This window comes from Neolamprologus brichardi, chromosome 10 (assembly GCF_056152115.1).
Source record: "Neolamprologus brichardi isolate AB-2024 chromosome 10, ASM5615211v1, whole genome shotgun sequence".
Classification (NCBI taxonomy): domain Eukaryota; kingdom Metazoa; phylum Chordata; class Actinopteri; order Cichliformes; family Cichlidae; genus Neolamprologus; species Neolamprologus brichardi.
The window spans coordinates 19,820,692-19,834,274 of NC_142113.1; the positions used below are offsets into that span (position 1 = coordinate 19,820,692).

At 42.0% G+C, this 13,583-nt stretch overlaps 1 protein-coding gene across 1 annotated transcript in view; it reads right to left on the reverse strand.

Annotated features, from left to right (window-relative positions):
• Nucleotides 1-11,785, reverse strand: part of caln2 (calneuron 2) — a 40,829-nt gene extending 29,044 nt beyond the window's left edge. The window contains exons 1-3 of the mRNA XM_006784839.3: nt 10,836-11,785; nt 5,340-5,464; nt 549-692 (exon numbers count right to left, since the gene is read on the reverse strand). Coding sequence (XP_006784902.1) covers nt 549-692; nt 5,340-5,457 — 262 coding nt within the window. The 5' untranslated portion in view covers nt 5,458-5,464; nt 10,836-11,785. The remainder of the gene's footprint in view (nt 1-548; nt 693-5,339; nt 5,465-10,835) is intronic.
• Between the last annotated feature and the right edge of the window lie 1,798 nt (nt 11,786-13,583).

Below are 13,583 nucleotides of genomic sequence, written 5' to 3' on the forward strand. Positions count from 1 at the left end.
TAGCTTTGACCTTTGATATTTACAGCGAGCCGTGAAATCAAGAGCAGGCTGATAAGAACCGGCCGAAAGACTGACTAGCTGGTTTGTGATTCAGGGACTGCTGATGAGAAATTGCGGCCCTCTGAGAATTTACAAGCAAAGCAGGAGTTTAAGGAGGAGGCAGGTTCTCTCTCTGTCGTCTCCAGGTGAATTAATTTTAGATAAGTGACCACCTGCTGCCATTTAGGCACTTCAAAGTTTGAAGGACACTGTAACTAAAACTAAAACCCCTTTTTAGCCTCAAGCAAGTGAAAGAGGAATTAAGTTCTGCAAGACTGCATTACTTAAGTCATTTACACTTCATTAAAAATGCAACACATTTAAACATAACGATAAGCTTCTCTCTAAAAGGATAACATTTCACCATTTTTTATTCCAATATAAACACAAATATTTTATGTAAAACAGTCGCACACGCAGAGTTGCACTCTGTGTTTTGCATATGTGAAAATGCATGGTTTGCTGCTCCATGCATGCACCCAAGAGTGTGTCCTTATGTAGCATCTTACCATCCATGTCCAGTCTCTGCATGATGATGGCTAGCTCCACTTCACTGGGCATGTAACCCAGGGAACGCATGGCCATGCCCAGCTCCTGTTTGGAGATGAAACCATTCCCATCACGATCCAGAACACGGAACGCCTCACGGATCTCTGCGCAGCAAACATACAACACATCGCTGTGCATCACTGTCAGTCTCTCAGCTTCTTTATCTTGTTTGAGGAGATAAGACACATGTTTAAAAAGTTAAACCTACACACTTATCATAGATAAAACTCTCTGTAAATATTTATCTTGTTGAGGCCACTGTGTTGGTTTCTGGTTAGTTGGGAATAAAGTTGCAAACTTCTTAATTTATGTTATAAGCTGGAAACCGAAACAGCCAGTGAAATCTCTTTATTGGCATTTTCCAAACCTTCTCTTTCTTGTGTTTATATTAAATTATGTTTTGTTTTATTCATTTACATTAATTCATTCATATTTAAGTTACTTTGATTGATACGCAAAATGCAATTGCATTAATAGTAATTGTTTCTGTCTCTGGGAACAAAGCAGCATGGTGTCGATTAAATGTCTAGGAGCTGAACTGCACGGATTGTTCATTAAACAAGATTACCACGAACCACAAAAAAGTGGCGAACATCAATATTTTTCACATCAGCAATCAATCAAATGCCTACTTGTACGTTAAATGGGTCACAACGAGTGACAGTCAGTTCCTCTCAGCTCTATAGAGTTTCTGCTCACATTTTTGAATTTCCAGCCTTAAGCGTGACTGTTTGCATTCAGTCTCACATGCTGCTGCATGATGCAGCTGTTTTCTGCATCGTAGCTTCCCACCTCACAATCTATCACATCTCACAGGTTATTGGCTGTAAAACAACAAATATGACCTTGACCTTGAGCAAAATAGGTTATCATTGTGTTTAAGTGTGATTAAATTCTGGGCAACGCTGCAGGAGGAGCAGCGATTCTTGTGAATTCCAGACAAATGAATGAATGGATAAAGATACAATGAAGGTTTTGTATGGCATGGGCTCACTGGTCATTTGGATGAATGAGCTAAAAGGCTTCCTTGACCTCTTTGTGCACAACCTGCTCAGCTCCAAACAGCAGACAGAGAAATTAGCTGCTAGCTGATGGACATGAAGTGGCAGGACAGAAAATCATTGAGAGTTTATAGAGACAAAAACAAAGTCCAAACGAAAAATAATCTATCTATCTATCTATCTATCTATCTATCTATCTATCTATCTATCTATCTATCTATCTATCTATCTATCTATCTATCTATCTATCTATCTATCTATCTATCTATCTATCTATCTATCTATCTATCTATCTATCTATCTATCTCTCTCTCTCTCTATATATATATATATATATAATTTAACCCAACAATTTCTGTGCCAAAATTAATGCTAATCATTTTAATCGCAGGTCAAAGTCATGTGACTTATTTGAAATGTTGTCAGGGAAACTAAAATACATTTCAATGTTTTAAATCTGAGGGCAATTGCAAACAACCCGCTCTCTGGTTCGATTTAACAACAATGTTCATACCGTCTCCAGCCTCATAAAATGAAAACCTAAAAATGCAACAGTGAGTCATCAGATGGTGTCAGGGAGATGGACTAATCCATGGGAAAGAAATTAATCATTAACAGGATTTAGCAGGTTTGTAGCTGGTGCTGAAAGGTGCTTCCCTGGTGTTGATAACAGGCTTCCCCATTAACTGGAAGTGCCACAGACAAATCAAGGTGAGAGTGATCTCCCGCCCTCGCTCCCTTCGTCCCTCTCTCCCTGTTCTTGCTCTTTTACATCTTTGTGTACTTATTGTATTTTACAAACCCCGAGGGAACTGTCCCAATCCCTCCACGCAGCACAATCACCACAAGAACTGCCAAGAGCATTTCCGACTCTCTCCTCCCACATAAAAGGCTTACTTCTATCTTCAAATTGTAAGTAAACACACGGCTTGCAAGGCATCTATCTTTTCATGCAGCAGAATTACTCAAACCTCCGAGGACCGTCTTACAAAATACGTTGGTCAATCTCGGGGCTAATTACCTGTCAATCAGTTAGCGCTGTCTGAGAAGAGGAGGGAGCTCTGATTTGGAGTTAGGGGTCGAACTCAACGACGCAATAAAGACGACAGAAGTGGGACAAGCTTTGCAGGACTTTATCTAATATCTTTTAGCGAGCAAGCATTCAGTGCGTTGCGGATCTTTTTTTGCTTCAGGGGTCGGAGCGGGTGCCATTTCACCTAGCATTCTGCAAATCTTTACAGAAGGAAGACAATCAAAAACACAATTTGCCAAAGACTAATCCCTTTCCAACCTTAAACAATGAATTTTACATGAAGTTCATCTCTCTGTGTCTCTCTCAGGCCTTGTGTCATTAATATTCTTATCCTGACATGCAGCTCCTTCCTTCCTTTGTGTATTAAGTCAGCCTCAGATCTGTCTCCTATGCCTGTCTTTTCACTGTCAGTTGCGTGAGAGCTGAAGTTCAGTCACAGCCCCCGCCTAAGCCTGTAAATATCCCCTACGGCTGATAACTAGACTCAAGCACCATGCCACTGCCTCCCCCAACAAAATAAAGTGAGAAACAGAGGCGAGGGATTGGGAATGCGGGTGAATGTGCGGCCTCCCAAAACAAAGTGAAATGTATTTGTATGCAGCTCAACAGCGAAGAGTAGATTTTCAACAGGGTACAAATGAGCTAGTCCCTGATATATTACTGTGAAATGCCTGCATGTGTTCGTGTGTTAGGCTCCAACCCTGCCTGTGCATGACTCGGTATTATGTGGTCAACCCCCAGGACTATACATGTTCTTGATGTGATTGATGAAATGCCTTAAAACTAGAGAAATGATAGGAGGGATCTACACAGGGGTGATTAACTAGCTTTCTATCTGCACTAACAGATGATCCTAGAAGAACCTTCAGCATCTCTCTGAAGTGGGATTAGGAGTTTTCAAATGCTGGCAGCATATACCACTGATATTTGGTCCACATCAAACAGTCCCATTGCTTACAACGAAGCTGTAGCTGACAGGCACTAGATAAGACCACATCAGGATGTCTGGAACCTAAGAGTCCAGATTCAATTTATATAAAAGCTCTACACACGGCCAGACTACTTTCACGTTCTTGCTGCCCTTGACTAACAAGACACAGACAGAGGCCAACCAGACTAATGATGATGAGACGTTTTACTGTACCCGCTCTGCTCGCAGTAAAGCAACTGTTTTATTGAACTGGGTTGAGTTTAGTTGTGCACAAGGGATGCTGGATTAAAAGATTTATACTACAAAGTACTTCATACCAAAGCTCATTCGAGCAAGCTACAATGGGCCACATGTATAAGCACAAACAAACAGGCACAGTCAGAGAGTCAGAGACAAACTCTCATGCTCTCATTCCTCGGTCTATGGCAGGATTAGCTGTTTGTTTCATATCAAAGCACAACCACAGGGTAAGAAGTCTTTGTTTTTTACACCTGGTCAATCACATCAAATCAGGACCCAGATGTACTGCATGCACAGCACGATTTTGGATTGCTGCAGAAAAGCTGGCACTCGGTGAAGTGTGCCCATGATGTATAAATTCAGTAAAGGCCAGTTTAAAGGAAAACCCTATTTGTTTTCCCAGGTTAAAGCACAATAAAGATAAATCTTCACTCACCAAAGTAATCGCCGGGAAAGAACAGCATAATTACGTCAGATTAGTTGCCATTTAATTTACCAGCAACACTGGCAGTTAGCACCTCTATAACGATCAACCCTGTAGGACACATCTACTGTTTATTTTGGATGTCGAATTTGATTTAGGAAGTCTTTCTTCCTACTGTGGTGAATGTTTATACGGTTACATGCGCATCAACACAAGAGTCGAGGCAAGTCTTGGGCTGAAACAACCCAACATTCACTAGAGAAAAATAAACAGCCTGCATATTGCAGGCTGTGGGGTTTTCCTATTTATTGCACCATGAAAACCTACTCTTCATCAGACCTTTATGAGCCAGACGCTCAAAAAGTTAGTTTTCATGATGCAATAAACAGATAAAACTTGGGCCCCACAGTGGGTTAGATGTTGATTCTTGTGTTTATAACATGGCTGAGTTGCAGTTTTATCACTTTTCTTTCATGGTCCTTATAAATCTGACTAACTGTGGGGAATTGTTTACAAAGAGTCTGTGAACCAGTTTAAAGGGAACACTTGTGCCTGTTCCTGTACTGAATCCATGTTTTTTTAGTAATGTTGCTAGATTCCTCGTAGTAGATTAATATCTTAACTGATAAAACTATTGGTCAAAGCTGCAAAAATAAACCTCCTTAAAATAGTCTTTTTCTGGTTATTTACACACACACAAACATTACAAAAAGGTGTATTTTAGCTCAAATTATTAATGTGTAGCGTTGCTTTCCAAGAATCTATTTGCCACATCAAAGCCTTTGGTGCGAACACATAACATCAATTTTCATGGAAGATGAATTTGAATTGAAAACTTAAATTACCATACCAGTATCAACTGGTCATATATACATTCTGTCAGACACTGCTTCCTTCTGAGCCCACTGAATTGATTTTATTTCCTGAGCACTATAATTGGAAACCAATGAATCCAGTCAAGCTCAGACAAAGTGGCTAAATGGAAAAACTTTTCCTCTGGAGACTTGGAGCAGTGTAACTGCATTGTTCTGGCAGCGAACCATTAATTGCTAGTACCTCACACTTCATTCTGCATCCCCACACACTCCCCCCTTCTCTCGCTCCCTTTGTCAGCACACTCACCTCCCAGCTCCTCAGTGGAGAGGCTGGTTAGCTGGAAGGATTCGTTCCCCTCTGCCAGGGAGCTGCTCAGGTAGTTGTCTGGATAGAGCAGGCCCGCCCGCACATGGTGGAATGGCATCTTCTCCCTGCAGAGCACACATACACACAATCTAAATAAGCTATGCATGCCACAGGTAAGAATGAGGTGAGAATGTGTGGCAAAGCATGGGTAGTCTAAGCAGTCATGAGCCCTTTTTTAGAAACACGAGCTCCTGCTGAGGCAACATTGTTCCTTCCACACTTCTAATGTTCATTCCAGTCTCCTCCTTTCAGAATCGCAGTGACAAATTATGTAATCACATTATAATTCAATGGAGTCACAGAAAATATTCCACTACTATTGTTCTGATAATACCCTCATAGTACAGTCAGGCGATTCATCTCCTATTGTCTTTGTCCTGCTTGGTCTTTGTTCAGTCTCCTTGGTCCACAGAGGAGAAGCGCCACACGCTTGCCAGATATAATTTCTTCTAACCCTCCCTGTCAGATCTGCTGACTAGCTGTCCCTCCAGACAGTCCCAAACGCCACCCAACACCTCGCCGAGACACCTCGGGGCGAGACAGGGCATCAATCAACCGAGCCATTCTCTGTTTTGATTCATGAGAGTCATGCCTCTGAGGGCTTGTAATATTTTGACACTTTGGCGATATGCTTCATGTTATATTCCTGCCAATAGTACACAGTGAACTGAGCTGAAGGGAGGGAGAAAAAGAAAGAAAGATAGATGGATAGATACTTAGGTAGGAAGAGATAGAGATCCCAATAGGATTTTGCGAACCAGCCACTGCCAGACAGGAGAGATAGATTTGGAAGTGGGGGTATATATGAGATGGGAAACATGGTAGAAATATAAACCATCTCCTCTCCTTCTAGACTGAAATCCTTTTTGGATTTTGGAATTGGAGCAGAGGGAAGAAAATGACACAAAAGTGTGCAAAGACAAAAACAGCCTAAAAGGTAAAGAGCAGTGCAATTGCCTGTTCTGATGATCTGTGGAGGGCATCAGGTGTGAAAACTGCATATGTGCATGAGACAGAGACAGAGGCAGACAGCAAACAAAGTGCGTGCGGGGAAGTATTTATGTATCCATAGTTTTTGTGCTCGGAGGAAATTTGCTCTTCGGTCCATCTGCTCCTGGGTCTACTCGTGCCTCACCTGCACATTAAAGGTACTGCGGTCACCGTGGCAACATATATCTGTTCTGCAGACATCGGTCTCAGCTAACAAGACGCAAACACACACACACACTGAGGCCTCATTATTAAACATTTCCAGGTACTACCTGCAAGGGCTGCATGTCACATGGAGAAATAAAATGAAAGCTTAATGTGAGAATATTTGTGTTAATTCATAATTAAAAAGTTCAAATGCTTCCAAACAGTTTAATAGAATCATAAGGCTTTCTGCTTCAGCTATACTTACTTTGGTGTGACCAGTGGAGGGTGGTTGTTACTAACTACTGTTGCTTTGTAACAGACACTGAGCTGTTTTCACACATAAACTTCAAATGCATTCTCACTACTAGAGCTCCAGTTGGTTTTGGAGAAGGGTGGTGCTTACTTAGAGCATGCACAAAGAAGACCACATGGGCTTGACTGGTCATCTCACAGACTTTAAACTATAAGGAGCTGCAGGTAAAAGAGGCTTTGATATCAGATCAAAGCTATTCGGACATTTGCTTTGTCACATGCAGCACTACAGAGAAGTGAGAAACAACACAAAAACACTCCAGGGCTGCAGTGCATGTGTGATAATGGCTCATTAATTCTGTTGCTTTTACCCCGCATTTACTGCACTTTGCTGCCACGCTGGCTGCTGTTTTCCAAAAATTACTTGAAGGTGCTTTGTGTGGATTGGCAACATCAGTGAAACACAACCACACTGAGATTCAGCTCATTTAGAAACTGGCTTGCGTGGCTGCAGGTTCAAATCCTTCATCTTCATGTTCTCACAGCAGAATTTAATAACTTAAAGCAAGGTTTGGGTCATACTTGTCAAGTCATTTTGTTTCATTGTTGCTAAGCTCAGCAGCAGCAGGTAGGTAGTTGAACAGCTTTGTAAACTGCCTTCCCCTCACCTAATCACATTATTACTTAAGACTCCTCTTAATTTTGTCTATGTTAGCCAGCTGCCCATTAACGAAATAGTATTAACAATAAATTAAGACAATTAAAATGACTCTTACTTTGTATTGTGGTAGAAAAAAAATGTAATAAAATAACTTAAGATGAATATTTCCCATTAAGTAACCCAGCACTGGGATACACATGACATCTCAGTCTGAACTAAAACTAAAAAAATAAACATTGCATTTGGGAAAATGTGCAAAAGATGAGAAGGTGACAATCTCCTAGTCAAATGCAGCATTGATGCCGAATTTTATTGCCACTGACATCATTTTTTTTTTCATTCGACTTATATCTTTCATGCTCAATTTATTTTTTTATTTTTTCTGTCAGATTTTGTTCATTCACAGTGACATAAATCTAACCCCATATGTGAGCACTATGAATGCTGTCCAGTCTAAAAATGTGGCGTTATCTGCATATTTGATAAGACACTCCACCCTCCAGTGCTGCAGTTAAAAGCTATACGATAGTTACCTTTGATTTGGGGGATTCAGAACAAGTCATGTGCATAACCTGATCCTTGCTTTTGGCACATTTGTTCTGATGTATGCATGCATGCTGTTTATTTGTCGTGGTTTAGCAGTCTGCTGCGGATATCCAGTATTTAGCTTATGGGAACAAAACGACGACGGCAGTAATGAAGATTTAATGTGTGAACATTAGCCACAGAATAAATTCTCAAATTCTTCAACGACTCAAATGAGCAGGAAATGGGAATTATTCAATCAGCGGACAAATAAATAAGACATATGATATGAAATTAATATGAGAATGTATTGCAACAGTCCATCTGTTCCCACAATTGTTCCCCTGACAGAAACGCCCACTCACTCGTGGTAAAAACCAGCAGACACGCGTGCACAAAAATCAAACACTTGCACACCGGTCCTTTCTCTCTGTTGTTTTCCATCCTTCCCTCACATTCTCCTGTATATTTTTGGATGGTGGGTTTTTTCTACTTGTGAAATCACCCACTGTTGTCACAGAGATGGACATTAGCGCTGACATGATTTAGCAGAGAGCCACCATCTGATAAGCTTCATTCACTGTGTGAGAGCAGGATGAGGAATAGTGGAATAGTGGACATAAAGGCAGGTGTGTTCGTGGGGCATGCAGGGGCAAAGGGGATGAAAGGACCGAATCAAAGTGGGCTGACTGACAGTGTTTGAACTGTGGGGTCACTTGCACCCCAGGTAGCCCATTTTCAAGTCTGCAATGGTGGTGATCAGAACAGATTTGAGCTCAGAGAGGAGAGGCTGAGATGAAACGAGGTACTGTGAGTGAGAGAAAAAAAAAGAAGCGTTGCATAGGGAAAATGGAGAATAATGTTTTTTTTTCTCACCTTCCTCACCTCTTCCCCATGGAGTAAAATGCATTAGCAGAATAGTAGGAAAGAGATGAGGGGATCACACCATTACTTTTTTTCCAGCAGCGTATGCACAGTGCAGCCATCAAAAGCAGGCAATCCTACAACAGATTAACAATATCAGATTTTCTCTTCCACATCAAGGAGAACAGGTTTTTACTTCTACTGCAGCCAACAGTTAACCATCGAAACATACAACTACTAACTACGAATAAGCCATTAAACATCATCCAAGGCTTCTCTGATGTGCACGAGAGCTGTAACCAGGCCCAGGAGATAGATACCAGATAAACGAATCAATGATCCTCTCTGCACTTCAAGCCAGTAAAACATAATTTTTTCTCTTCATGTCTCCTTCACTTTCAGTTAAAGCCTATGCCACCTGCCAACAACAATGAAAGAGCACAGCTGATCATCTGAAGCACCAGTGCTGGAAACAGCTAAACTGCCACTCTTTGATTCATCATCCTTCAGTTACTATAAACCACAAAGGAAAAAGAAATATGGAGAGAAGGTCTTGTGAATTTATGGATCAAAGAAAGACATGCGTAAGATCAACAAGAAGCCCACAATAAAGTTGTGTCTTATTAGATTTACAGATTTTAAACCAACAGAAATGGTTAATTAAATAATTCACTGTGCCTCTGCACAATGTCACATTGTCAGCATCCCACTGAAGTCACCTTGGGCAAACTGTCTAGCTGTCACTGCACAGCTGTGATATCAGTTGTCTTTCTTCTGCCCATCAAGGCTGTATTCTAAAAACATCTCTCCAACGAGGTGCTGTATGGGCTGTGAATCCTGCCGCCCCAAACCCCCTCTGCTGGAGTTCAACTTGGGTCAATTTCAATCCCCATCTGCAGCTGCTGCGCTAACTGAGCAGCTCTGCTGAGTATGTGATCTTATATCAGGTGTTTTGAAAGAGCCTGTTGGATGCTGAAAGCATCCCACCCAACAAGGGGAAAAAAAGCTGGACACTCATGATAGTGTTCCATACTGCGCGCCTCTGCGGCGGAGGGAGCGCAGCTGGACACACACCACTCCAAGCTGCCAAGCTGCTGATCTGTCACACACACTCACCGCATAATGGGGTGTGCGAGGATTTGAAAATAAAGAAAAACATTCATGTGTGCTAATACCCCCACCCCTCTCCTCAACCTCTTTATACGAAGACTACACGAAAAAAAACCAAAGTCAAACTAAATCTACACTCCCAATTACCTATAATACCCACCATCCATCCACAGGCGAGTCTCCTCCAGGGTATCAGATGATGAATGTGTGTAAGGCAGGTGACAGATTTGGCCATCAGGCTTTATGACTGTGGAGTTTTAGAGCATCTGGCAATGAGAACGAATACAACTGGGCTTTAGACTGCAGCCAGTCTCCATTTATCAGAACCAATATGTGAGCTGCTAAAGCCTGAAGAAGCCACAGAGCATAATGCATAGAGTGAGATGGAGTGTTATGCACCCTGCTGCGTACTGACACAATCATACTGTAATTACACTTATGGCGCGTGTGAGATGGACCTATAATCACCTAATCATATCGATCAAACCCACACAGCGCTCTGACTCGCGCAGACAGAACGATTTTAAGAAATAATATATATTTTCAGATATGCACACACACACACACACACACACACACACACACACACACACACACACACACACACGCTGTTTTGTCACTTTGTCACCCATTAACAAAAAAAGCACGGCTCACACCTCGTCAACGCATACTGAGGTCTATATGTGCTCCGCACGCGCATACGCCCACGCACACACAAGCCCTACACATTCACACGGACGAGATTACAACAGGTGCAGTCGCCTGCGCGTCTCCACGGCGATCAGAAGGACCGACGCATGGGCTCTAGGTCGCGGTAATCACCTTTATCACCTTTAACACGCCGCCCCGGAGGCAGCACGCTAATTGGCCGTGAGGGTATAGCCTACCTGCCCGTGAAACGACTTTTCCTCCGGTGTGCGAGTCACCCCGTTCTGTTAGAGCACCGTTGGCGGAGACGCTGAAGGTGTTTGTGTGAATTGCCAAGATGTGTTTATTCTGTTTGCATCCGTCCTGTGCTCTTGAGGAGTCCGTCCGACAGTCAAAGATGGACTCATTCAGTCTCTGTGTTGGACCTGCCTGGGGAATTCACCAGCGTGTCATGTGTTCCACACTTTTTAGATAGTTATTTTAAAAAATCAACTGGTTAGATGGGGAAGACGCTGATGGTGGTGATGGTATGAAATGTTGTCCGTTTTGGCTGAAACACAGACCCACATGAATGGCCTTATGTCCGCTTTCTACATCTCACTTCTCATCGCCATATCTCGAGAATTTGGGGTCGTTTTGGGATGAAGCAGTTGGTAGGTAGAGTGCCAAATCTGCGTCCTATCAGCTCTCCCAGACGAACGCCACCCAGCCGCCCACGGGTCTGGGTCTAAGAACCGGTGCTGCTGTTGCAGCTGCTTCTCTCAGTCGCCTGTTATAAAACAAATTTTAAAAAGAAAGAAATGAAGAAAAAACACGATCTAATTCAGTCTTCCTTGTCGAATTCAAACCACAGCGTGGATGATGCACGGCGAAAGCTTTGAGCGCAGATCTGTCAAGCAGCAAAGGGACGGGAAGGGATCTCCCGACGCTCTTGGTGCATCTATCACGGCTACTCCTGCTGACAGATTTAACCCATTTGTCAGTCCAGTCCGGTAAGGGAGGGGGCACATAAGGGGGGCGACGGCAGCAGGCTGTGTATAGGTGAGCTGGAAGATATGCGACGCCGTCCTCAGTGGGAGTTGCCCTTCTATCAGGTGTGTGTGTGAGAGAGAGAGGCTGTGAGGTCCGAGCAATTAAGGGTTCAACGAATCACTGAAACAAAGCCCCGGGGAAGTGTGTTTGTGTGTGTGTTTTTTCATTTAGCCATTCTTCACAGCTATAAGAGTCATTGATGACCAATTATGGTGTTTAGGAAGTGACATCAGCCGCAGTACTTAAATGATGCAGTGTGTCTACCCCCCACTCCATCCCTCACTCCCACCACCCTTCCCAGGTCTTCATCTTTTTCATCTTCTTGCAAGATTCAAGGCACCTTCCTCCACCCAAGCCTTTTTCTTTTTTTTCCTTTTATTTTTAAACCACTGTTATTAGACCTTCCTTTCGTTCTCATCAGGCTGTCTGTGTCTGATGAAAATACCCCCATTTTACACTCCGTATACTAATTATATAATAGACCATGTGAAGCCTCAGCTTCCCCCCATCAGTGGGACCGCAGCAGCTCGATTGCAGTCTTTAGCCTTGAGGGTGAAAACTGTGTCTACCGCGCTGCTCCGCCGTAATATTTAAAAGTGGTTGGAGCAGCCCTTTTAAACACCCGGCGCACTCTCCTCGCGCTGGTCGCAAAGGGTTAATACATTATGCGTTCGCCTCAGGGTTGTAGCAGCGTGATGGGCCGCTAGACTGCTGTTTTTCCCTGGGATTTGAGACATCAGTGAAAAGTAAAGACAACACAAGCGAGTCATAAATGTTTCACTGACGGTGCTGGGTACAGAGTTAATGAGGCTATCGAAGGTTTTGAACCTGACCTACAAAGGTATGAACTTTACCTCTGTTTTTCTAAACTTTCCTAAACATGAGCATTCTTCTTGAAGGGGGCGCTGTCCATGGTGCTGAATGGCTTCCCCTTGTTTTCCCTTAGAGGCGGGACAAATGAAGGTGAAGTAAAATGCCTCAACATTTAGAAGGATTTGGGATCTATTACGATATTTAAAAAAACAAAAAACAAAAAACACGTAAACATATTATCATACTTCATCTCCAAAATAACACTCTGCCACTCGCTGACCTTTTTAAATGTCAAAATCTAATTTCTATACTTCTCTTATCTACACTTTAAGATCCGCACTTTAAGGACAGAACTACACAAAAGGTGTCTTTAAAAAATAATAATGTATTTTTTTTAGTACAGTTGGTGGACACTAAAACACGTACCACAAGGAAACATCTATGTATATATGTGACTTAAACATTATGACAGGACATTGAGAAAGGTGTTGTCCTTTTCGAGGAAATTCTGAGCATCAGACTGTTTATGCCCTGCATTCATGTGAATCTTTATACACCCATGTGCATCACTATGCTGAAATACTTTCTGTATTGGTTTCAAATAGATTTTATTTCTCAACATTTCTCATTTTGTCTTATTATTCAAGACACACAAAGGAGCGATTTAATCTTCTTCCTTTTCTGTTAGCCTGGGTTCAGATGTTGGAGGGTAACAAGATGTGCATATATTCAAATGTAGTTCTGCAAGATTTCAAGCTTTCTGCATATTCAAAAAGTGTCTTTCAGGATGAGTTTACTATACTCAAATCTACAACTACTCTGAAACAAAGAGCACGTTGGATTTATTTAATTCAATAGTGGACATTGGTTGCACACAATTGTTTTGCTTTGGCAGAAACCTAAACAACTGAGTTAAATCAACACAACTCATTCATATTCAATAAACCTGTGCATTTTGTGTTGAGAAAACATGATTGAAACATGTGTAGATGAAGTAAGTTGAGCTCTTGGAATATATTAATCCTTCACAATTTTGTCATTTTTATTCCAACACTATTCAATAACCAGTACTACTTCACTTAAATACTACATGTTGTCTTCATATTACATCAACAAAGTCTAGTTAACATAAAAAATTGAAT